This window comes from Pleurodeles waltl, chromosome 12 (assembly GCF_031143425.1).
Source record: "Pleurodeles waltl isolate 20211129_DDA chromosome 12, aPleWal1.hap1.20221129, whole genome shotgun sequence".
In the NCBI taxonomy this organism is placed as follows: domain Eukaryota; kingdom Metazoa; phylum Chordata; class Amphibia; order Caudata; family Salamandridae; genus Pleurodeles; species Pleurodeles waltl.
In genome coordinates, this window is record NC_090451.1 from 571,558,876 (window position 1) to 571,585,568 (window position 26,693).

General features: G+C 43.3%; 1 protein-coding gene across 3 annotated transcripts in view; it reads right to left on the bottom strand.

The window, feature by feature from the left end:
- Positions 1-1,098: 1,098 nt before the first annotated feature.
- Positions 1,099-26,693, bottom strand: part of CADM3 (cell adhesion molecule 3) — a 603,256-nt gene continuing 577,661 nt past the window's right edge. For all 3 annotated transcript variants that reach the window (XM_069217689.1, XM_069217688.1, XM_069217687.1), the window contains 2 exons: positions 24,475-24,600; positions 1,099-4,491 (listed from right to left, as the gene is read on the bottom strand). In XM_069217689.1, coding sequence (XP_069073790.1) covers positions 4,373-4,491; positions 24,475-24,600 — 245 coding nt within the window. In that variant the 3' untranslated portion in view covers positions 1,099-4,372. The remainder of the gene's footprint in view (positions 4,492-24,474; positions 24,601-26,693) is intronic.

A 26,693-nucleotide genomic window follows, 5' to 3' on the forward strand; every position in this document is an offset into this window, starting at 1 on the left:
CAATCTCCACATGAGCCAATTCCACCGATACCTTCAACTCCAAAACACTCTCACCCACCATACATGACATCTCTCAAATATCCCAGAATTCAACCCCCTTGAGGGCAGGCTCCTACTGGGAGACCTCATGTCACACTAAATTACTCAAATCTACCGGACTCTGGTTACTAACAGCACTAATACACTACCCACCCTTCAGGCTGCTTGGGAATAGAACTTGGAACCATTGGACAATGATGCCTGGACGGAGGATCTGTGGGCCCTCAGGGAGGCTGGAGTCTCGACCTGCCTCCGTCTTATCCAATTTAAATATTTACACAGGGCCTACTACACATTGTTGCCCGTATTTATACTTTTTTTGTGCTGCATTTGCGTCGTTTTTTGACGCAAAAACGGCGCAAACTTGCAAAATACCATTGTATTTTGTAGGTTTGCGCCGTTTTGCGTCAAAAAGCGGCGCAAATGCGGCGCTAAAAAAAGTATAAATACGGGCCTGTATTTTGTAAGATTGTGCTGCTGTTGCGTCAAAAAATGACAGTAAAATGGTGCAAAAAAAGTATAAATCAGGGCCAAAGTGTCCAGACGGAGGTCCTCTAAAAGCTAAACGTCACTTTTTTTATTATTCTTCCCTTAGTGCTGGTAGTATTATTCCTTGCCTTCGTCGATTTCTATGTCTCTTCCTCGCAAAAGTAGGCCTGTTTTCGCTTTAGCACCACTGGTATAGACATGGGTGGAACTTTGGGGAATTGCAACTGATCACTCTTTTGTGGGTGCGTTGAAGTCTCTCCTTGTGACCCTCCTTAATTTCCACTTCCCAACCCACTTTCTAGTACACATTCCTAATTTTCAAGCTACTCCCAGTTGCCTCTCCCCCATTCACACCATAAACAAAGCCCTACAAGTGCTTAGGCAAAGATCTCTATAAAGGCCTTAGTAAATTGCATTTGTGAGTACATGAAGAAATACTATTTTACATGCACAAAAGTGACCGTGTGGCTTAGCCCCTATGACATTTACACCTTGAACATATGCTTACTACAAAAAGCTAAATTAACAGGACAAAACCCTCATAGAAATATAACAAAGAGGAAACCGAAAGCATTTTTTTAAATGTTTTACTCTTTTTACTTGATAATGGTACAATCAGAATCATAGGCGGAAGGATGATGTAGTTGGTATTTTTTAAATTATTTTACACCTGGAAAGACTAATATGAGGTAACACTGCATCATAATGCAGAGCTCGTGAGTGAGGCTGGCAGATCTATCTTTAGACCTTAGTACTGGAGAGTTTTTCGGGTAAGGTTTGAATGTACAGAGAAGCTGAAATTAATCATTAAAATAGACCGGTACATCCGCTGTTCCTAGATATGAATCATTGTCTCATAAACCATTCTAAATGTTGAACATCTTTCCCAAATAAAACAAGCTGCTTATGTTTCAAATCATTGCGGAATGACTGCAACGCATGTGATTAAACTCACTTAGCATACTGCTTATGTTTTAGTATGTTTTGTTTTCTCTATTAGTATATAATAGCATAGAATTAGTAAATAATTTATATTATTGAACTAATGTCACAATCTGTCGACAAACCTATGCCAATGAACTCAAATTTCTTTTTGTAAAGGTTTATTTACTGCTCTCTGTTGGGACAACGTCCCGATGCTTAAGCTATTATCGGCATGACCTATTGTTTTGTATTTAGAGGTGAAAAAGAAAACCTATTAAAACTTGTTTAAAAAAATTCACTTGAGAGACATGTTAAAGTTATGCCAAAGGGTACATTTGTGGCATTGATCAATGAACGTACTCTACATATATCATTTGACAGCGAGGGGTGAGCTTGTGATTTTCAAATTGATTTTCAAACTATCAGCAGAAACAACGAAAGCTGCATTTCTAGAGGAAGGAGAAACCATGGAGCAGAGTGCATTCTTTACCGAATAACTCAGAAAGGCAAGATCCGCATGGAACATGCTTAACAGCCAGCCTTACTCCCTAGCCGCTAACGCTCGACAAAATCTTATGGGAGGAATATTCATTAAGCACGAACGTCAACAAATGAACTATTTCTCATGACAATATAATCACGTAAATGTTGTCCCTATATCCTCAGATCAATGAATCACCATTTGCAATAATAGATCATATACAGTTAAATAATGCACAGCCTGTCGACTGGGATAAACAAATAGGCTGCTAACAGGCAATCCTGCGTAGTAGGAGAAGGGCGAGTGCGAGTGGAAGCACAGGTCTATGTTCTAAGAGTTTGCACTGTATACAAGTAGAAGAAATGCATGCCTGTAATGCATTGTCATGCACCTAGCACATATTAGATAGCTAGAAAAGGTTACTATAGGAACTCACACTTGGACCATGCGACTGGAAGGGTTTTGCCACGATTTCTGACTGAAGAGGCTGTGGGCTCAAAGCTTACATCAGCTAAAGAGAAAATTTGTCTGGTGATACTTAACAGAGACATGGCAGGCTAAAGTTCTGAATAGTCATTCATAATTTTTGGAGTACATACAAAGACAAGTTTCAGTTGGCTGGGACACTAACATGTATAAAAGAGAACCCCTGTCAAGTTACCCTAAATCACAACAATTAGGTCTTCAAGACTGCATTAACTTAACTTACTTTTGTGAGGTTATGCCATTTTCCCATTGTATAAGACCGACTGTGCATTTATTTCCAGAATTTGGGGCATGATCAATGCAACATATCCCTACCATGGTGACGAGGAAATATGTCAGCACACTTGGGTGTTAATCATTCATAAAGTGTACAGATATGATCTCAATGAGCCATAATCCACTCCATGGTCCTGGGTTTTGCGGGCGTGCATTGGTAGGGGGCTTTTACAATGGACTAAGATGAGGCCACATAGTTCTAAATCTGATTGTTTCAACTGGGACAGAAAGAGAGAGAGACAGCAGCTACGTTCTCAGTATGGGGTTTGTTGCTAACGAGGAGCAGATCCTGCTGAATGAAGTGTTTGCCTTAGGGGCACTAGAACGGGTGAAGAGGGGTCGTATTTACTCTATCCTGTGACAATATTCACATGAAGCTATAAGCCAGTGACTGAGAAATAAATGCCACCCCTAGAAGTGAATCTCCAAGAACCTACACAGGGTTAGTGATTTACGTCCAAACTAATGGATCGTTGCACAGTCATCAGCCCACATGACAATGTTAGGGTTAAGTCTGGGTAAAGCCCTCTTTGCAGATGTATGATATGGAGTCCTTTAGCACTGATTTTTGAAAACCACACAAACAAGTGTGTGAGAGCGAGAAAGGGGATCTGGAGGAAATGATAACATGATCTATAAGTCAGATCATATTCATTTTTGGAGCAGAAAGGTTGAGTCATTGAACAGCAGGTGGATTGCTTTCGACATCATCCAATTTTTCCATAGACAAAGGTGTTAACTGTATTCTATAACTACAACTCCAGTGCATTTCTTACTTTATCAATTCTACAATAATACTTTTGGGGCATTCATCAACACCTGGACGCCATTACTTTGGCAGTCTGCATTTTATAATTGTCATAATCACCACCATGAACTTAGGTCATTTTTTAGAATTTGGACTATCGCTCCCCCCACTTCACTTACCTTTGCTTATTGAATGTTTGTGAGCCTTAGATGCACTCCCAATACTAAGTGTGTGCACTATAGTCAATAGTCTTAGTTTATTCTGGAAACGCACACAGATGAATAAATCCTCCGTGTGGAATGTTTACTAGACAAAACAGGCGTGGAGTCAGGTCTGGTGGGCAATCCAGGAAACTGACAGGTGGATTTGCATTGTAAAGTCAAACCTTACTAATTGGAGAAAGTAGCGTTAGAGACGGGATAGACCCATACCTTATGAGATACTATTCTGCAAATCCTTAGGACACAGACCTAATATTCAATAAAATACCATGAATACCTTAGAAAAAATGAAAAAACAAAAATATCTGACACATAAAAAAATGAGTGAATAAATACAGATTTCACTTGTCATTGGGGTTTTGTAGTATTTAGGGACAGTGCAATGTTCAGTGCCAGAGCAGACTTCCGTTGGAGAGATGAAGATGCAAGCAAGCAATTCATTTTTGTTTTTACATAGTTTTAGTAGTAACATTTTGTACAAGTTCATTTCAGGAGCACAAGCCAGCTCCTTGGGTTCCAAAACGGCTGTTCCCCCATCTTCTACTTCTCATTCTTCCGTCCCCTAATCCAGAGAGAGAGGATAGCTGCGTTCCGTTGGGTTGCTTTCTTTGCCTCCTGAGTGCCTTTGAGTGGTTTCAGATTGGCTAATATTTGCTGTTTACTTGATTATCTGGTGGGGGATCACTTTGCTTTCACTCTCTTCAGCCTTCAGATGAAATACTCTTTCTTGTCTTCGGAGCTGCTCTGGCCTCCCTCAGCATTAATGATTGCTGTATCAGCATCAGGGGCATCATCGGAGCCCTTGGCCTCGTGGGTCAGGTAAGTGCCTGAGCAGGGGCAGAAAAATAAAACTTTGGAATCACCATTACCAGCCTTCACTCTTACAGCCTTACAAAAAGACACAACAATATATTCGTGCATAACAATCTTACATAATGTTTGTGTGTGTGTGTTTCTGAGTATATAACAGAATCAGTGATAGCACCTCTGTAGTTATGGCTAGACCAATTTTCTATTGAAAAGGCATTTTTTATTTTTTTAAGTAACTTTGTTGTGTTTGAATCTGAACATTTTGTTTTCCAAAAGAACTGTTCAACCGGTTTAGGCTCAGCATGACATATTTCATCCACATCTATCAAGCAGGCTGAGAACAAAAAAAGGGGGATAAAAAAGTGACATTTGCCATTTTAATTACTCCTGGTCCATTAACTAATTGCCTAAACAGTACTATTACAGAGGTATTACTACCATCAGTGCGGGTAATCTGTGCCTGCGATGGCATTTCCCAGCCTAGCAGCTGTGAAGGAGCATCTCTCCGCAAATAATGGAGGAATAGATTTCAATGATTTTCTCTTAGGCCCACATCCTGTTAAAAATAAATGTATGATAACCCTAATAATCAATGCTGCTTATAAGGAGATACAGACTCAGAAAGAGAAGTCGCAGAAAGAATTAAGAGAATCTGATAGAGAAATTATGCAAACAATGTTTAAAGTTACTGAAAATGGCTTCCAGACAGACTCAAAACAAGCACAACAATGTTGTCCTTCCCCAATCTCCCATAGAAGAGTAAAGTCTTTTACAACATGGAAAGGCTTAGTTGCAAGCTACTACATAGCTAAACTGAGTGCAACAAACACTAAAATCAGGCAAAGGTCCCTGACAGCCAATAAAAGAGACTGCTCACATAAATTTGAACCATCACTGAAATAACAATGGCTAAAAATGAAGCTACCTATACCGTTACTAAGTAATGAGGAAAAAGAAAGTACTACCTTTTCCGTGGCAGAAGAGCCACTTGTCACGATGCTCCCACATGGGTTGTGTTATTTTCACAAACACAGGTTCTTTGGTGGTATGAGGACATGGACTACACTTTCCTTAAATGCATGTGGGGATTCCTGTTTGATTTCCACTGTCCCACCCATGACAATCAAGCATTCATATGTACAGCTGAGTGCACTAAACCTCTAGGTCACTCTCCACTGTGATTCCATCACTTTGCGTTGACGATGTAACCCTTTGAAGCCAGGTTTGAACTGTAAATGGTTAGTTACACCTATTCCATACATCCCTTCCTATCAACCACTCTAAGGTAAAGGTTCCAATTTAATAAGAACATATGAAACACGTTCCAGCATGTCTGCAGTGTTTGCTTCTGTGTTAACTGTGCAAAAAGTACAAGTTACTTACCTTTGGTAACAAAATATCTGGTAGAGACATAGTCTAGTTGCAGATTCCTTACCTTAGAATTTCCCCCCAGGTGTCAGACTGGATCTGGAGATTTTTTCTTCGACCAATACCATTGCACGTCGGTAGGTGGAGTTGGTCGACTCAACAGACGTCATAGGCGTCGTGGTCGCTGTGATGACGTCGGGAGTAGTACATAGACGCCGCCCTCGCGCAGTGATGGCAGTTTCTTTTAATGACTTTCCACACCAGAGCGCAGAGCCGCTAAGAACACTGATATTGGTGCGCCACAGCTAAGGACCTGAAAGGGGAGAATCCCTGTCCCTAGAAATCAGTTCACAGGCGGGGAGGATGGGTGGGCGGTAAGGAATTTGCAACTAGAATATGTCTCTACCAGATATTTAGTTACCGAAGGTAAGTAACTTGTACATCTGTGCAGGAAGTTGGCTCTGTATGTACTATTTCAAAGTAAGAAATAGCATGCACAGAGTCCAAGGGTTCCCCTTAGAGGTAAGATAGTGGCAAAAAGAGATAATTCTAATGCTCTATTTTGTGGTAGTATGGTCGAGCAGTAGGCTTATCAGAGGGTAGTGTTAAGCATTTGTTGTACACACACAGGCAATAAATGAGAAACACACACTCAAAGACAAATTCCAGGCCAATAGGTTTTCATATAGAAAAATATATCTATATATAGATCCGGATGGAGACGCCATTTGTGATCCGACAGTGCGTCGGTGGCTGAGTTTGTCTGCTCTGGTGTTGAGGGAGCCCGCCAGATGTTGAACCATCAGGGTAATGCCCTGATGTTCCAGCCATGTCCAGAGGCATAGTGCCTCCTGACATAGGGTCCAGGACCCTACCCTGCCTTGTTTGTTGGAGTACCACATGGCGGTAGTGTTGTCCGTGAACACCTGCACCACTTTCCCTTTGAGTGAGGGAAGGAGTGCTTTCAACACAAGTCTGATCGCTCGGAGCACCAGCAAGTTTATTTGGAGTCCCGACTTTGCCGGAGACCAGAGGCCTCTGATCTCCACCTCTCCCATGTGGCCGCCCCAACCCAGAAGCGACACATCTGTCACTATTGAGAGATGTGGTTGGGGAAGGGAAAGGGATCTGCCATTGACCCAATTGGGATTCGAAAGCCACCACTGCAGGCCTTTCGCAGTCCCCTCCGAGATCTGGACCATGTCGGAGAGATTCCCATGATGCTGCGCCCACTGGAAATTCAAGTCCCACTGCAGAGCCCGCATATGCCACCTGGCATGTGCTACTAGCAGAATGCAGGAGGCCAAGAGGCCCAGCAGCCTCAGAGTCTGTCTCACCGAAACCCAAGACCAAGGCTGAAAGATCGGAATCATAGCCTTTTGGGGAGGATAACCGCACCGTGTCCAGAACTGCCCTGAAGAAAGGGAGCGTCTGTGAGGGAGTCAGGTGTGTCTTCGGCACGTTGATAGTGAACCCCAGCTGGTGCAGGAGGATCGCCGTAGTCTGGAAGTGTGAGACCACTGTCTGGGGCGAAGTCGCCTTCAACTTCCAGTCATCTAGGTAGGGGAAGACTGCGCACCCTAACCTGCACAGATGAGCTGCAACCACCGCCATCACTTTCGCGAACACCCGAGGGGCACTGGTAAGGCCGAAAGGAAGCACGGTAAACTGAAAGTGCTCGTGACCTACCACGAATCGTAGGTAACGTCTGTGGGCAGGCAGGATGGGGATGTGGAAATAAGCGTCCTGCAAGTCCAATGCTACCATCCAGTCTTCTGGGTCTAAGGCAGACAGAACCTGAGCCAGGGTGAGAATTTTGAACTTCTCCCTCTTGAGGAAGTAGTTCAGGTCCCGAAGATCTAGGATAGGGCGCAAGCCTTTGTCTTTCTTTGGTATCAGAAAGTAGTGGGAATAACAACCTCTACCTACTTCTGGCACAGGGATCCTTTCTATAGCTCCCTTGGCCAAGAGAGCTGCGACTTCTTGGCGGAGAAGCACCAAATGATCCTCCGAAAGGGGATGGAAGGATGGTGGCATGTGTGGTGGTGCGGATTCGAAAGGGAGGGAGTAGCCCTTCTGAATCATTTGCAAAACCCACCCGTCTGTGGTGATATGTTCCCAGTGGGGCAGGTGATGGCGGATTCTTCCACCTACTGGGTGGGAGTGAGGGGACAGACTAGGAAGGTTTGGAGGCTGCTGCAGGGGCAGGGGTGGACTGGACAGACCTCTGGTTCCCTGTCCCACGACCACGGTGGATTCTGCGCCCCCAGCCACGCATAGGCTGTCCAGCGTGTATGGCCCGGTGGCTGGGTTGAGAACGCGACAGGGCGCTCCTTCCGTGGCCACTAAAGGGACGAAAAGCAGACTGTGGGGGGCGTGTGGCGGCAGAAAGGCCAAGGGACCGAGCCGTAGCCCTGGACTCCTTGAACCGCTCCAAGGCCGAGTCCGCTTTGTCTCTGAAGAGAGGGGTGCCATCCAAGGGCAGATTCTTTTCTTTTGCCTCTTCTCTTTCATCTTTTTAGAGCAGGTGGGAGGTCGCTTGTGAATCCAGAAAATTTGTCAAGCTGCAAAACTACGCCTAAAGGTAAGAAACTTTGGCCCATATTTATACTTTTTTTGCGCTGCATTTGTGTAATTTTTTGACGCAAAAGCGGTGCAAACGTGCAAAATACAATTGTATTTTGTAAGTTTGCACCACTTTTGCTTAAAAAACTGACGCAAATGCGGCGCTAAAAAATTATAAATATGGGCCTTTACGTTTTGCAGCATGAATCTATTTTGGATTCACATGCTGTGCTGCATAGATTACATTGCAGTATATCTGTTTTGCGGTGGATGGGTAGACGATTGACTTAAATTTGCAAATAAATGTTTTGGAATATTCTGACCCACCTGTACTTCCTATGTTTATTTGGATGTTTATGCAGTAATGTTTTGTAAATGTGTGTAGAAGTTCATGTAGATTTCATGTACAATTTCTTGTAATGGCGTTTTTGAAAGGAAGGTAATGGTTGCCCCTTTCTTCCTTGTTGAGTTTGCATTAAGTCTTGTTTCTAATCTTCCACCTGCATTTGTGTGACATATTTGGATTGTCTCCCAAATCCATCTAGCCATTGTACCCTTAGGAAACTGGCTTTCCCATGTTTTTGTCTGAAAAGCAAACAAATAATTGTTTTGACTTCCTGTACAACTTTGTCCTTTCTATACAGTACGTAAGTGCCCTTCTTGTGCCCAATGTATGTAACGCTTCCTCTGCTTGACCCTTTCGGTTTTGGACAAAACTTGGGGGCATATTTAAAGGCCCCTAGCGCCACCTTGCTCCACATTAACATTATTTATTTTTTACGTTAATGTAGCTTAACGAGGCCAAAATCCCTGCGCCGTATTTACAGAGTGGCGCAAGGCATAATGTAACCCTTTGTGCTACTTTATGCCTGTGCAAGGCATAATGTATGCTAAGGCGGCCTACCTCCATTAGAGGAGCCGGTTAAATGGTGCAAGGAAATCTACGGGATTTCCTTGCGCCATTTATTACCGCACTTTTAACACCTACTAAAGAGGAGGCGTTAAAAGGGGGCTTCCATTCTTTAGAATGGGCCCCTATGTACTCTGCAGGAGTAGCGCCAATATTTTGGCACTACTCCTGCAGAGTACATCAATAGTGTAGCAAAAAATGACACTATTTTAAATATGGAGCACACATTGTGGCGGTAGGGATGGTGCTAAAGGGCAGAGAGAAAGTGGCGCTGCACTGGGTGCAGCACCACTTTCCATACCTCTGCCCCTTGGTATTTGTAAGTTTTGGTTTATGTGAAATTGAGACACTACTTTTGGTACTCATAGTGAACGGTAAGTTGGATTACCATCCATTAGATGCATTAAGTATCTTGAAACTGTGGATTCCTTAGTGTTCTTCCTTGACAACCCCCTCTTAAGAAACCAAGAGGAATGCTGCTTCCATTTTAAAAATAGCATTTTTGTGTGGTTGGCCTTCTTGCTTCTCTAAATACTGCCATGATCCTTTCTGATAATTTTAGGTGACCAAACTCTAAGTCTTCAGGAGCCTAGCTGCTAAGCTTAGATTTTCTGGTTCTGGGTGTAGGTCTATTCCTCTGTCCACAGATAGCAGGTTTTGTTTTACTAGTAACTTCAGAATCCTTCCCCTTGCTAGCTGAATCAGTTCCAAAGACCATGTTTGTCTTGCCCAGTGAAGTGCAATTAAGATTAGCATTATTTCGCTCCTCTTGCATTTGTTGATTACCCTGTGTAGAAGTGGTATTGGAAGAAAAGTGTAGGCAAATTTCCCTGACCAATTTATCGACAGGTGCTTCCCCAGGGATGGGTGGCAATGTTGTCTGGATGCAAAGCTTTGGTATTTTGTATTCTCTGGTGTTGCAAACAGGTCAATTTGATCTGAAACATTCTTTTGAGTACCTTCTGATTCAGCTCTCACTTTTATGGGCAAGATGCTTGTCTGCTGAGTTTGTCTGCCTCTGTATTGTCCATCCCCGGCAGGTATATTGCTGTTAAAGACATCTTGCTTTGTATGGCCCATTCCATATTTTCCTGGCTACTTTCGATAACTGTGGGAATTGCGCTCCCCGCTTGTTGATGTAAAACATTGTTGTGGTGTTGTCTGTTTGGATTAAAACGGCTTGCCCTGATTACTGTTTCTGAAATGCTTTTAAGGCTAGGAACACCGTCTTCAATTCTAGTATGTTGATGTGTTGCACTGTTTCCTCCGCCTTCCAAATTCTTCTGACTCTGAGTGAGTTATAGAGAGCTCCCCAGCCTATATGTGAGGCATCTGCTGTTATATTTGCTCTGTTCCACCACTCTATCTCTGTTTCTACTTTTTTTGTGACAGCCACTAGATCTTCCCAACACCATGTTGCTTGAGACCATTGTGCTTGCAGCCATTCCTATAGTGGTTGTATGTGTAGTCACGCATATGGTATTAATGGGATGCATTATGCCATATTCCCCAGCAGTTTCCTTACCATCCTCACTGTCGGTGCTTGCCCCTTCCAGCATTGTTGAGTCTCCGCAATCAATGGTAGTATTCTTTTATCGTTGGGAAACACCCTCCCTTCTATAGAGTGTATTCTCACTCCCAGAATTTTTTTTTTCCTGTTCCGGCTGGGGGGTTATTTCTCTATGTTTATTGAGAATCCCAAGGTGAATAGCATTTGTATTACCTGTTGAGTATGTTCTTTGCATCTTTTGTGGGAGTTTGCTCTCACTAACCAATTATCCAAGTAAGGATACACATGAATCCCCCTTCTTCTGAGGTGGGCTGATGCCAGACACTTAGGGGTTCATTCTGACTTTGACGGGCGGCGGAGGCCGCCCGTCAAAGTCCCGCCGGCAGAATACTGCTGCGCGGTCAAAAGACCGCAGCGGTAATTCTGAGTTTGCCGCTGGGCTGGCGGGCGACCGCCAGAAGGCCGCCCGCCAGCCCAGCGGGAAACCCCCTTCCATGAGGATGCCGGCTCCGAATGGAGCCGGCAAAGTGGAAGGGGTGCGACGGGTGCAGTTGCACCCGTCGCGATTTTCAGTGTCTGCTTGGCAGACACTGAAAATCTTGGTGGGGCCCTGTTAGGGGGCCCCTGCAGTGCCCATGCCATTGGCATGGGCACTGCAGGGGCCCCCACAACACCCGTTACCGCCAGCCAGGTTCTGGTGGTCAAAACAGCCAGAACCAGGCTGGCGGTAAGGGGGTCGGAATCCCCATGGCGGCGCTGCTTGCAGCGCCGCCATGGAGGATTCCCTTGGGCAGCGGGAAACCGGCGGGACACCGCCGGTTTCCCGTATCTGACCGCGGCGGTCAGAATGCCCATGGGAGCGCCGCCAGCCTGTTGGCGGTTCTCCCGCGGTCGTTGGCCCTGGCGGTCCATGACCGCCAGGGTCAGAATCACCCCCTTAGTGAAGACTCTTGGTGTGGATTTTATTCAGAACGTTAGTACTGGAAACTGATAATGAGTTTTGTCCACCACAAAGTGTAGAAAATATTTGTGGTGAGCATTCATAGGAATATGTAAGTAAGCATCTTTTAAGACTACAGTTGCTATGAAGTCTACCTCTTGCAGCTGGGGAATGACATCTTGAATTTTTGTGTTTTAATGAACTTGTTTAAGAATCTTAAATCTAAGGTTGGACGAAGTGATCTATCCACCTTGGGGATAAGGAAAAATGTTGAGTAGTTTCCTTTGTTGGTTTCTCGTCTTGGAACCTCTTCTATTGCATTTTTTATAGCAATTCTTCTACTTCTTTGAAGAGCCTTAAGGTGTCCTCCTTGGTGTGTACTCTCCTCTTTGGACCCCTCCTTGGTGGTGTTAATCAAATTCAGATATTGCATAGAATTTTAAAAAAGTTTAGAATCTATTTGTCTGAAGGTAGTTTCCTCCACTCCTGAAGGAAATATTTTAATCTGCCTCATACTGATGTTGTATGTAGGTAAGATTGATGCTTCATGTTGACGTTGTTGTCAATGTTGTTGCCTCTCATTTATGTTATGTGTGGGAGGCTTCTTGGATGTGTTGAGTCACTTATGAGAGGGGTTTGTTCCTCCCTTATGGGGCTCCGGCCCTTCATCGAAACGGCTGTCTGCTTTGTTGTTTGGTCCGACATCCTTGTTGGGAACCCAATGTTTGAATGCTTCCCTGGAAGCCTTGGTGTGTGCTGCCTGTCTGATAACTCCCTCTTCCAACAGGCCTGTGTAGTAATGCTGATACCCTGCATAGTCCACTCCTGTATTGCAGGGCACCCATTGATTTAGCTGTCTTCTTGTCCTTTTTTCATTGGTTCAGCTTGTCGCCCACTGAGCTGCCAAAAAGTGGTTTGTTGAATGGGCTATTGAGGATGTTAGCCTGACGACTGGATGTATCAGCTGCATCCAGAACTGACTTGAGGCATGTATTAGCAATGATTTTGCCACTTTACACCAAGTGTCCTGTTCTTTTTTTTGTACTGTTCTGGGAGGCGTTTCACACATTCTCCAACTTCATCCCAATGTTGATGTGCATGTCGGTTTGATAGTGCATTGGAGTTGGCAATCCACCGTTGGTTAGCCCCACTACATTCCACCTTTCTTCACATGAGTTCCATCTTTTTGATTTCCTTTTTCTGGAGGAGAGCCCCTGTCGTTGGTACATTTGCACTTTTCCTTGCCGTCGAGACAATCATTGAGTCTGTTGGTACTGAGGCCTTAATGTAAGGTGGATCCTTTGTAGAGTTTTTATATTTCGTCTCCACTTTTGGGGTTACCCCCCTGCAAGAGGCAGGCTCCTGGAAAGCTTGCCTCCCTTGATCCAGAACACTAAGAAGCATTGGTAAAAATTGATTTCTTGCCTGTGTCGGAATTAGTGTTTCCAGGAGAAAGCATGATTATGGCTTTTCTTCCTACAGCTGGACCTCGAACTCATGAGCAGCCTGTTTGATGACTTGGTTGTACATACCTATATCGTTAGGAGGTAAAGGCCTTGAGGGGTAAAGTCTTCCTAGGGAGTCGGTTTCTAATTCGTGCCACTAGTCTGTGTATTCAGCTTCCACGCCGTGAAGGGTTTCCGTGATTTGTTCCTCCTCTTTGTCGTAGAAGTGCTCCTCCTCCTCTCCCTGAGGGTCAGGAGTAAAAGGGTGGGGGGGGGAAGGGGGAGGGTTCAAAATCCTCGACCTCCTTTTCTCTACAGTCCTCGTGAGTCAAAGCCTTCAATTGAATTCTGAAGCCTCTGAGGCTGTCGTCGAACTCCTTTTTCTGTAGGAGCGTGGATATTTCAGCCACCAGCCTTTTCCACTTCTTCTCTATTTTGGCTTCGAGAGAGGGAGTCTCCCTCTTGTCTGTGGAAGTTTCTGTCAACGATGTAGTGGTCATCGAGTTTTATGGACCATTCTGAGAACCATTTCTTTTCGACACCCCAGCAACTTTATTCTGTACATCCCCCAACACTTTGGGATTTTCGGGAGTCTTCTCTCCACTTGATTCCCATTCTAGGGATCTGTGGGACTCCTTCTCTTGAGGCATGCTTGCCATCGGTTTGTGTTATGATGCGGTGGCGCACTTTGATATTCGGGAGTCCGTTTTTTTTTTGACTCAGCCAATTCTTTAAGGATCAGAGTTTCTCTTACCTTCTCTTTCTTCTTCTTCGATGGCTGTGCAGCCATGACGAACTTTAACTCCGCGTCCGATATCTCACCCCAGCTTCTTCTGTGGCATTGTCCTCCTCTTCCCTAGAGAGGCCTAGATCTCTTAAAGATGCATTGCCTGCTGGTTCTGCTTGTTGTGGTAAGCTTTCCTCTGTATCTCCCTTACCCTTAGCATCTTTGGTGCAAATGCTGAACATGTGTTGCAGTCTTCACTCCGGGGATCAATCGAGAGGCAGAAGTTAGAGACCAGGTGAGTGTCCTTCTACACAAACTTGTGGTGGAAGTTCTTACAGAACTGAAATGGTGTCTTCTCCAGCTAGGCTCATCGGGGAGAGCCCCCCGAACGTGCGTTCTCTGAAGTTTCCCGACTTTGCAAATTTTTCTCCATTCATGTGAATGCATCAGTGATGTAGATGACCCTGGTAACTTCTTCGGAGATTTCCCAACTTCTTTGTTGCAATCGTCTTCTCTTGGTTGGAGATCCTTAAGCAGGCTTCCAGACCAGATGGTGGAAAAAAGGAATCTGAAGATGGCGAACAAGGGTGGGAGCTTCTGAAGGAAGCACGACGATGTCACAAAGGACACCAAGTGGAGTGTAAAGGCCAAATTTAAGTATTAAATTGCCACAGTACTGAACATAGGGAACGTAGAAACCCAAATGCTCAAAAAGGGTGATTTTTTTTTTTAAGATTAGAAAAATTAGGGGATGCCTGTTTTGAATCCTTTGGGCTTGTACCTGTTTTTTTTTTTTCATCTTGAATTACATGTGACCCTATTGAATATAAGCAGTGTATTGATTTTAATTCGATCTCAAATTGTTTTAAATCCTTTTAGATTCTAGGAAAATGTTTGTGATACCATTTTTAAAATCAATGCACTTTAAACAATGTCGTCCAGCCTTTCTGTATCTTTTGTCTCTCCCATCTATCACGATTTGTAATGGATTAGCTTTATTCCTGTGCTCAGTGATTAAGGCCAGATTATACTTTGAGGCAAATGAGTGAGTTTTTTAAGTGTCATACCTGAGAGTACCCTTCCTGTTTTAACTAAATTGTTTATTAACCCTTTTTAACTTCTTCTATTCTTTTTTTTCTCCCATATTTATATGTATATGTATCTTAGCGTTTGCTCCTTTTTTAACATTGTTTTTATGTATAATGACTTTTATGATTGTTAAATTCAATCGAATAAAGTACTTTTGATGATGATGATGACAATTAATTTAAACTCATGTGTTGGGCATTTATTTGTCACCTTTTTCAGTTTAAGTTGCTTGGCTACCGTATTCACAGAGGCAGTTACATAGGGGACATGTAGTTTTCATAGAACTAATAACGAAGGAGTGTCCTTTAAAAGATACAGGATTTGACAGCTCTGAGATGGCTGACAAAAATACCCGGTTGGGTAGTTCGTTGAAAGTCTGGTCCGTTTTTGCTTTTGACTTAATTGCTCGCAGCGGCGACAAAACCAGTTTCAAATAAGTTGTACTTACACACACGCGCGTTTGCAAAAGATTGGAGCACCGGCACAGGGGCAGTGCTTCTTGCGTGTTTGAAGTTTTTTCGGGAAAGAGGTTTGGAAGACTAATTGTAAGTAAATTAACGAGCTGAAAATGTCTGCAGGAAATGTATTGCTTATTGGATGACAACTAAGAATATTGCAATAATGGTTTTCAGTGTTACGAAAGGATAGTATGAAATCAACGGCAACTCTTCCTTTGAAAACAGTTTCATGAATGGCAGTTTCGTATAGAAAAATAAGGTCAGCCAATCTCCACTTTATCTTCAATGATTACAATAATACCACCACAGAAAGGGAGTGGATATAAATCATAGAAAAGGCTTATTTTGCCTTGATACGCATGGTTCCTTTGGTTTTCTGTTTTTTAAAAAGAGAATTCATTTTCTTTTAAGAGCACTATATAGAACAATTGCGACTCGTGGTCATGCCACACCAGATGGGAGAATATAGCATGTGTGTGTTGGTTAGTAAGGTAGAAATAGAATACACATTGATATTGCTTGCTTTTGAGGTCACATATGTGGTGTAGAAAAGGGTGAACAGTGCTTTTTGTAGCACTGGTGGTGGTGTTTACACGATGTTGATTGAGAGTAATTCTGTGTAAATTTGTATATAGGCACCCTGTTTAATGTCCTGAGGAGGCCAGAAGTAGAAAGGCCGAAACGCGTCGACTATTTTCTGGAGGAATGTTTTTGAAATTATCGAACAATGGAACAATTGAAATGAGATGGCATTGTGTATAAGCACTGGGAGGAAACACCCCTAAAGGAAATTATACCAAATACGATTACCTCATGTTATAAGGCTGTTTACCTGAAGAATGTTTAGCAGCTTACCAAAAAAGAAAAAGATTCCAGTGCTAATATCCACAAAAATTATAATAATCATTTGTTTTTTCTACTTTTATTGTATGATATTATGATGTTGTTAATTGGTTATTTGTTTGTTTGTATAATGTCAGAAATGTAGTGATGTAGTTATGTATTGAGTGATGTTTATGTGGTAATCCACCTTTTGATTAGAGTCCAAGGAGACACAAAAGACCAAATAAATATTAGTAACGTGTCAGACAATAATGGGCCTCAATGATTAATTAATGTTTTCATGTGGGATATATTTCTATATACATATTTATCCCCTCTGTATATTTACTAAGGTGTAGTCTCACTGCACTGGAGCACTGAGTGCTGCCTAGCGCCTAGGCGGGCACCCTTGTGCCATGGCTTTATAGGCAGGATTGTTTTTCTGATACCTTCATGCACAAAAACAATCCTCAAAGGCATTTTTCTCTTTTTATGCAGAAAAAGGAAATAAGGAGGAGAAGTAAACATATTTCTCCTTGTTACGCCTCAGTTGGGATGGCCATAGCATTGTGACAGAGTCCAAGGTTTACTACTGTAAATCTGGGATTGCGCCAAAAACAATGGGTGGATGAATGCGACTGCCCATACTCTACCCATGGAAAGCCTTTCCAACGCAGAGTAATGCAAGGCAGAGATTAGTGCTGCCTTGTGTTACTCTGGATTTACTAAGCCTTGCAAAGTGGCTTAGTAGATCTCACTGAAGCCCTTGCCTTGACTTGCGTGACGCAGGGGCAAGGTAAGGACTTCATAAATCTGGTCCCAGTTTTGAACTCATTTTGCAGATTTGTTGCACATTATCTTTCACTTGGCTTAGCACATTTAATCAAAAGTATTGAATCTGGTCTGTTGACTGATCTTTAGAGTGTATTTGGACTTCTTGCCTAATTTATTTTTATTTATTATTGTCAAGACTGTTTGGTGGATTTCAGACAGTTTTTCTGCTCATTGGCATTTTCATTTTTTCTTTCTAGTAAATAAATAAAGCGGTTCAACTAATGCCTAAACTACAACTAACCCATCAAAAACAGTGCCAGGACAGTTTGGCATTCTATCTTGGGTTCAAGTGGCTGAAGTAGCTAAATAAGCACTGGACATACCATTTTGCAAACTGAATGCTCCATAGATGAAACCAGTCTTCTGGTGTGTAAAATATTTAAAGGGTACACTTCTGGAAGTACCAATGGAGATGCCCTCAATGGTATCTGCGGATGTGAGAGTATTGGTTCTTCCGCTGAGGCAGCATCAAGCTTACTGTTACGCACTGAAACTGCCAATATTTAAATATGCATAGTATGATGGCCATCTGCGTTTTTAATGTTCAAGCCTGCAACAACCTCAACAACTGAACTATCTGTTTTGACAAGTTAAGAAGGCCCAGGTTTAATTTTCGGCCAGGTTTGAGTCACTTTTTTAGCGCGGCCCCAGTATAAAATCTAGGTTGGTATTTATAAACCAATGCAAATGGCAATTTGAGTTGATCTGTAACTAGGAGTGATGCATCGCAGTGGAATGCGCTGCCTTGTATTACTTCGCATCAAGAAGATGTTCCATGGGTGGTGCATGAGTGTTCCTGTGCATCCATTTGTGGATTCTGGTTCAAATCGATATGTACAAAGACTTGTAGACATAGATTTGCGCCAAAATGCTGCTTATGCTTGTGGGTGGTGTAACAAGGAGAAATATTTGTATTTCTCCTTGCTTTTTCTTTTTTGTATGTGTGCTGCATTCTGTTGTACACATACAAAAAGGAAACCACCATAAAGCATAGTTTTTGTGCAGGATGGTAACCCTTCATTCACAAAAACTATGCTGACCACAATGTAGATAGACTTGCATTATAGCGTAAGGGTGCCAGCTTTGGCGCAAGGCTGCCAAAATTGCGTCAGTGGAGGGAGATAGCAGGACTGAGCTACTACATTATAGATATGATGCAGTTCTGCTCTCTGTAGTTGACAACGCAGCACAGTAACTTTCCTTGCAGTCATGTGTTGCGTTAAAGCTTTATAAATCTGGGCTGAAATGTGTCCGTCCTTGAATCTCATGGATGTTGGCAATCTCTTCCAATGTATATGCCCATCCAGCTCATCAGTGGTTACTGGATCCTGAGTGTGAGGTATACTACACAAAGACCATTTTAGGTTCGCTCATCAATGATTCCTTTTCTTACAACAGCAACACTTGGATTTCATGAAAACCACATGACATCATTGCTTAGGAAAATATTTATGCAATTCAGTCAGCTTCTGGAATGAGGAGGGAAACACTTTTCCTGCTTTTCAGTGCCTCCCTGTTAATGGATCTCTTTCAAGTAGTGTGGCATACCATAAAGTTACGAGAAACATGCCCTCAAGGTATAGCAGAACATATGGTGTAGCTTTATATTTACGATCTTCCCTATGTGTTCTCCTGGTTTTTGATGTTCTCAGCTAAGTTCTCTATGACTTTCTTTAACTTAGTTAAATATTGGACAACTCTCTGTTCCAGACAATGTTTAAACAAGGAAGACATACTTTTGCCTACTGCTATTGTGATGCATATTGTTATGAAGCTCACTGAATAACTGCATGATACGCAGATATTTCTTCCTGAGGTGGTGCCTAAATGATGTACTACTCATACGAAGTATACACCTGGAATATCGATCCTAGAATATCAGTGGGACACAATATTAAGGGCAAAATATTGAAAAAAAATACTGACAGGTAAGTCTAGATTTTGTATGCCTAACTCCAAATATATATAATCTGTCCGCAGTATTCTTGTACCAAAATACTCAATCCTCATAAGGCTGTTCGTTACCCGACTCTCGTTAGGGCCTGATTATGAGTTTTCTTTCCGACCTTTGTGTAAACTCATGTTTGCGCAAGGGTGAGAATTGCAAGTTGAGTGTTGTTTAACCCATCTAGGGGCATATTTATACTCTGTTTGCACCGAATTAGTGGCATTTTTTTTTACTCTAATTCGGTGCAAAACTAACTCCATATGTATACTTTGGTGCTAGACCCCTCTAGCACCAAATTTATGGAGTTAAAGTCATTTTTTGAAAGTGGAGACCTACTTTGCCTTAATGAGATGCAAGGTAGGCGTTTCCGTGCAAAAAATGACTCTATGGCCTTAACGCCATATTTAGGGGCATATTTATACTCTGCGGCATATTTATACTCTGTTTGCACCGAATTAGTGTCATTTTTTTTAACTCTAATTCGGTGCAAAACTAACTCCATATTTATACTTTGGTGCTAGACCCATCTAGCATCAAGGCCCTGATTTAAACTTTTTTTGCACCGCATTAACATCATTTTATGACACAAAAGTGGCGCAAACTTACAAAATATTGGCCCTTATTTATACTTTTTGCTGCAAAACTTCACTAACTCAGTTTTGCACCAAAAAGTTTAGCACCGGCTTGCACCATTTCTGTGCACCAGCCGGGCACCATATTTATGGAATGGTGCAAGCCGGTGCAAAGGGTAGGCTAGAGTTTTAAAAAATGGCTTTAGTCGGGTGGGGCTGGCAGTATAGAAGAAGAGGGTTTAACACCAAAAAATGACTTTAGGAAGGTTAGAGTAAAAAAAAATGACTCTAACCAGATTAGCGTCATTTTATGGTGCTAAACCTACCATGCCACATGACTCCTGCCTTAGAAAAGGCAGGAGTCATGCCCACCACCCCAGTGGCCAGCACAGAGGACAGGGGTCCCCTGGGCATGGCCATTGCACCCAGTGCCATGTATGGGGCCCCATTTCAGGGCCCCCTATGGCACTTTCAAAAATAAAATGCACTTACCTGTACCTACCTGGGATGGGGTCCCCCATCCTCGCAGTCCCTCTAGTGTGGGTGGGGGTCCCCCTAGGGCCTAGGGAGGGCACCTCTGGGCTTATTCCATGGTGTTCCGCCATGGAAATAGGGCCACAGGTCCCCTAACACCTGCCCTGACCCAGGTCTTAAAAAATGGGGCAAAGCAAGCTTTGCCCCATTTTTTGACCCCTCCTCCCTCCCTTGCACCATTTTTACATGGGAGTATAAATATGGTGTTATGGCCATAGAGTCATTTTTTTGCACAGGAACGCCTACCTTGCATCTCATTAAGGCAAGGTAGGTTTCCACTTCCAAAAAATGACTTTAACTCCAGAAATTTGGTGCTAGACGGGTCTAGCACCAAAGTATAAATATGGAGTTAGTTTTGCACTGAATTAGAGTAAAAAAAAAAATGACGCTAATTCAGTGCAAACAGAGTATAAATATGCCCCTTAGCGTCAAAAAATGATGCTAATCTGGTCAGAATCATTTATTTTGACTCAAAACTGCCTAACGTCATTTTTTTTTAAGCTAGCCTACCCTTTGCACCGGCTTGCACCATTCCATAAATATGGTGCCCAGCTGGTGCTAAAAAATGGTGCAAGCCGGTGCAAAACTTTCTGGGGCAAAACTGCCTTAGTGCAGTTTTGCACCAAAAAGTATAAATAAGGCCCCTAATGTGTTAAATACCTCAATCTTTGTTAAATTACGGCAGGTCAAACCTGCTGAAATTAACAAGAAAACCATACAGTAATTACTGTATCATGCAGATTTTGGTGAGTTAAACACCAAAATCTGCATGTTATTTCACAGAAAGTCGTAACAAATGCTATTTATCATACCCAGTATATAACAAAGCCTGTGGTATCGATATTTCCCAGGTGTGATAAGTATCACCTATACTTGTAATAATGAGGCCTCAAGTATTTGTTACGTGCATCTTCAGAATGTTAAACACGCTCTTCACTTGATCTGCACTGATCTTACTCTTCAAATGTATCTGTATGTGGTTGGAGCACAGGCTGAGAAGTGTTCTGTAGTATTTGTGGGACTGAAGGATGTGTCCGCCTGGTTTAATGGCTTTGGTACATTTAGGAATATGATAATAAGTACCTTTGGTTATTTAGTCCCTTCAAATGTAATTTTACATTTAAATATCAGTCGTGCATGAATATGGTTCCAAGCTGGTTGATTTGGCCATGTTTGTAGGCTAAACACATTCTTCTGGGATTTTTGCTACAGTATGCCCCATGTTATAAATAATTTGTTTTTTTATTGAGCCTTATCAGCGGTATCTTTATATATTGTAGTGAAGGAATAGTCTTATTTCCTAAAACTCTTTTCAGTGTCAAGAATGTTACCAGTGTCGAGTAAGCATGTTTTCATTGAGAGGACTTGTTTTCACGTTTGACCTTTCAAGGTCTCGCTTTCTTTGATATCAATGATATTTTTCAGGACAACGACCCTTGTGTGACTTTGAGTGACCCTGCATGGTCAATTTTGTTTGTAGCATATTTTCAGAGCACTCTTCTTCCGGTAGTGCTAGTTATCTAGCCTGAGAATGGAGTCTCACTATGCGTGTGCACTCCATAGTGGGCGCTTATCAGTGCCCACTTCAGAGTTACTCCAAGCAGTATTGTCGGTTTTGTGCTCTCACCTTCTGTTTGTAGTTAGTGTTTCATGCTTTCACAAAGTATCTTATTCCACTGGTAGGAAAGCTGTATAAAATGAGAATTCTCAACTGCAATCTGGACCACTGTCCTATGTACGCTCTTTTTTGTGTACCTCGTGGGACAAGGGTATCTTGGTGGATTTTTTCCAGGGCTATTAGTTGCTCTTAAGTGAGAGAATTTGTATTTGGACCCACTTCAAGAGATGGCATTTATAGGAGCTCAGTTCGGAACCATTTAGGCATTAGTGAGTTACTGACCCTGAGAGATGATAAACTGCATAGGTGCATAGAGATGTTACTTAAGTAAGAAGGGGCACCAAACTAGACTCACACATCCAAAAAGATATGGGAGCCAATCTAGTGTAGTTCTGTGGGCCATGCAACCCCTGTCAGTCACACACCAACTTCCCGTTTGTGACTCCCTCTGTATCAGGATATTTATTAGGTTATATTTTAATGCTCTAAAGAATGATGAGTTGGGGTGCTACCCTGAACAACTACCAGTGGTTAGACCTATTACAAGCAGCCATAAGTAGCTAAGATTATGCCCAGATTGGGGCCCTTGCTCAATGTGCCACTGGAACCAAGCTACAACCGACTGAAGAACCACAATCAGGGGAAAACTGGTTGCCTGTGTTCTTATTGGAGCAGGGACAAGACTTTGACTGGGTCTAAGCTGAGGTGGTGTTGTGGGCAAAGAACGATGGGTGTGCTACCCTGAGCGACTGCCAGTGGTTAGACCTATTGCAAGTAGCCGCCCCTCATCTTTTGTGTGTTTGATATATTTTAGCCATCCCATGACTGATCACCTATGATCCTAACCGCAGATGATAGTTAATGATGGCATAGCATCACATGTATTCATAAACAGTATGCTGACCTTGGATTGACCTTGGGTCTCTTAACACTCAAATAACAAATGTTTGTTATTCAACTCACTGGGCCTCATTTTTATCAACCTTGGAGCAGTGAGAGGGAACTTGACACACTTAAGGCTCCTTCAGATCACTATTTATACTTTCAGGGTATGTGCCCTCAATTTTGTAAAGGGGTTAGTCTTCTGCAGATCCTCCTAGCTTTTTTAACTTTGGTTTTAATGGATTCAACCCTTAGGCTCCAGTGGATGGAGTTCCACCTAGGCTTTCAGGGATCGGGGACAGGGACCACACTGAATATTAATTCAGCATTACAGGCTTCAGCAAAAGACCCTAAACAGCGCTGTGGCAAGAGGTCTATCAGTTTTACTTTTTATCTCAGCATGTCTAAAGGACTTCTCAGTACACCAACACATTGATACTGGTGTTGGTGGAGACGTTTCTGAGAGTTCATTAAATCATCATGGGTGATTAGGTATGCCTCAATCCACTAAAACGAAAGAGGCCGACAAGGAAATGCTCAAATAACTTATAATTAATCTTGATTACTCCAGGTCTTACCTTCTAACAAAACAGACTGTTGAGGAGTTCAAATTTATCATAGGCAATCTTCAATAACTAAATCTAAAACCTCCCGACCTGATGTAATCTCCTACAACTGACTTGGCTAAGGAAGAGCTCAATATTTCTACTGAGAAGGCAGACATTTTGTTTAGGAAAGCAGCATAGGGTGAACATGTTTCCAAGAGAAAGAAAAGTATATTACAACAAGGTTCCTTGATCCAGTAATGACTAAAACAGGGAAGATACAACTGGGAAATGAAACAGTGGATCACCTAGGTAACCTGAACATCTGAAAAGCTAAACATGGCAAAAACACTATTGAAAAACGTAGTCTAAAGCTTTAAACAACATTTCAGTTGTGTTGTCAGCCAATGTTTAAGTACCCTGTGCAGAAAGAAGGCAATACGACAGGGAGGTATTAACTACAGATGTCAAAGTTAAACAAACTACGGCCTCATTCGGAAGCGGTTTGCGCCACAGGTGTGTCACTTGTTTTGATGCACTGGCAGCACAGGCTGCAAGCCCATAACTACAAGGCCATGCAAAGCCACTTTATGTGGCTTTTCATGGCCCTGCAGATATGGAGTAAGGCAATGCAGCCCGAGTCGCTGTGTTGCCTTGCTTTGCATCATAGAAGCATTCAATAGGTGTTGAGGTGGGTGTTCCCACACAACACCCATGCTTTTTTATGCATTCCCAGATTTACAAGGTTTTGTAAATCTGGGAATAGGTGAAAATCCTATGCCACCGCAGGGGTGACATAAGGGTCGCGCAACAGGGAGATATATCTTTATTTCTCTCCATTGTTTATGCTTTCTATGTGTGTGGCATTCTGCAACATACATAGTAAGTGGAAAATGCCTCTTGTGATTCATTCATGGAACACAGGCACCCTTGCACCATGGTGCAAGGGTGGCTGCACTGAAGCATGGCAGCAATTTTTGCACCAGTGCAGGTGAAAAGGACAGGAATGCGCCTTATCTTGTAGATATGGCACACTTCAGCCCTTATGTTTTGTTGCAGGACAGCGCAGGAAGAAGGCTTGTAGCGCTGCCCTGAGACAAAACGTTGTAAATTAGGCCCCGGGTGAGTAGGTACAGTACTGTTGTCCTGCCTCTCGTTCAAAAGGTTAGGTTTAATGTAGTCAATTATAAAATAATGAGTTCAGCTAGTAGAAGCTTACCACTTGGGTCATACCTTTATGTCTGATCAAGTAGCGCCCCAAAACGATGAGCAGGCACAAAAGGAGGAAGACGATGACAGCAACAACTCCACCAATCACTGCATGGTCAATGCTGGAAGTTGAGGGCACTGGACTGGGATCTATGTGGGAGGGCGAGAAAGGAAGAAGGATTTAAAAGAGACAGGGGGAGAGAAGTATAAGAGAAGCCCAGTTTGAAAGTAAGGGAAAGTTAATATAAGAGACAAAGAAAATAGTGAGGAAAAGAGGGATAGTAAGAGAATGAAAGTTTAAGGGAGGTGAAGGGATCAAAAAAAGGAGAAATAATTAATGCTTACTGATATAGTTACTTGAACATATACAATCATTTGACCTGGTTAGGGCTCCTCTGATAATCTGTATCAGATTTGGGAATAGTGGAAAGGAGATCCCACATATTACTATACTCATCTTTAGATAGTAATTCAAATACCAAACACAACACCTCTGTCCACGCTGAAAGCTTTGCCATTGTTGTCATTCAGATTACGTAGGTCTGTGTCCAGTTCTGACTCTGTAAACACATCATCACTCCATGGACATGTCTGTGTTCTGTGCCACACTGGCATGTTTAAAGCTTTTTTTTTTTAATAAACCATTTTTATTAATTTTATATAGCAACATACAACCCAACGGGTCACGATATCACTTTGCAGACCAATACTGCACAGGTCCAAAGCATATAACACAGGTGTACATTCAAGAACCATCATGGTAGTCAAAGACAAGGCGCACAACATTCCTGCAGCACAATCTCCCCAGGTCCCCATCCACCTCCCACACACTTTCCCATGCTTGGCTGGACAGCCCCTCGCTTCATAAACCAATTTCTCGTGCTGGGCACACCAGTCCACCCCCGCGCCACTTCGCAAGCGGGGGGAGTTTCCGCTTTCCAACTCGCTGCAATGTCTCTCTTGGCCACCAAGCAGGCCATCCCCACAAATGACCTGTCCACTCTGCTGGAACCTAACCACTCAAGAACCCCCAATATAATAGGTAACGGGGCGACCTCGGCCTCCACCTGCAAGACTCTGGAGATCTCCTTTACCACCGCCATCCAGTAGGTGGCTATGCGAGTGCAGGTCCATACCATATGGAAAAAGTCCAGACTGGGGCTTGCACAACGAGGACAGTTAGCCTGGGGCCGGAGACCTGCTCTATGCAACCGGTCGTGAGTGAGATATGCCATGTGGAGAAAGTAGGTCTGCACCACCCGGAGACAGGAGGTCATGGTCAATGTCCGCGGGGCCATCAAAGCGTCCCTCCAATCTTCACCCTCTATTGAAACCCACCCACCGTTCCCACCGCTCTCGAAGCGTGTCAAGCGTCTGTGCTGTGTTAATGACTAAGGTGCGATAAATACGCAACACACCCCCTCTACTCAGGGTGCCAATCAGTGTCTTGGCTTCAACAGGGCTAAACTCAGGGATAACCGTCCCTGCCTGAATGTGCGCCTGCAATGCATGTCTGAGTTGCAGGTATTTATGAAATTGGGACCGGGCGAGCGAGAACTGCTGCAGAAGCTCCTGAAAGGACGGCATGTGGGAACCCACCCAGACATCGCCCAGTAGTGAAATACCTATGAGGTCCCATTTGTGGAACCCCTGAAGCGCCAAGACCTCTCCCAACCACAATCCCTGCCATAGTGGTCTGTTGAGTGAGGCGGGCCACCACCCCGTCACCTGCAGCGCAGCCCCCCACCTCGTCAGCACCACACTTGTCACCTCCGGGATTTTACGCAGCAGGGGGGCACCTTACTGCATCCCAAATAGACTGGGAAAGCCCATCGTCCAGAGTTCCAACTTATAAGTGAGGTCCAACCAACCCCCCACCCCCCAACCATTCATTAACAACCAGCAGATACATCGCAAGGTGGTACAGATAGAGGTTAGACATCCTCAGACCGCCTTCATATACATCACCCTGGCAGGTACAAAAAGCCTGCCTGTGCCAAAGGAATTGAAACGCAACCGCCTCCATCTCCCTGAACCACCGCCTGGGGATGTGACAGGGGAAGTTCTGGAGCATATAGAGGAACCGGGGAAGCACCATCATTTTATACAGCGCTATCCAGCCAAGGATGTTGAGAGGAAGTGACCGCCAGCGCTGTAAACTTTGCACTTGTATAGCGCACTACTCACCCATTAGGGTCTCAAGGCGCTGTACGCATACAGCTGTGGAACCCCTCCTGGCTTTT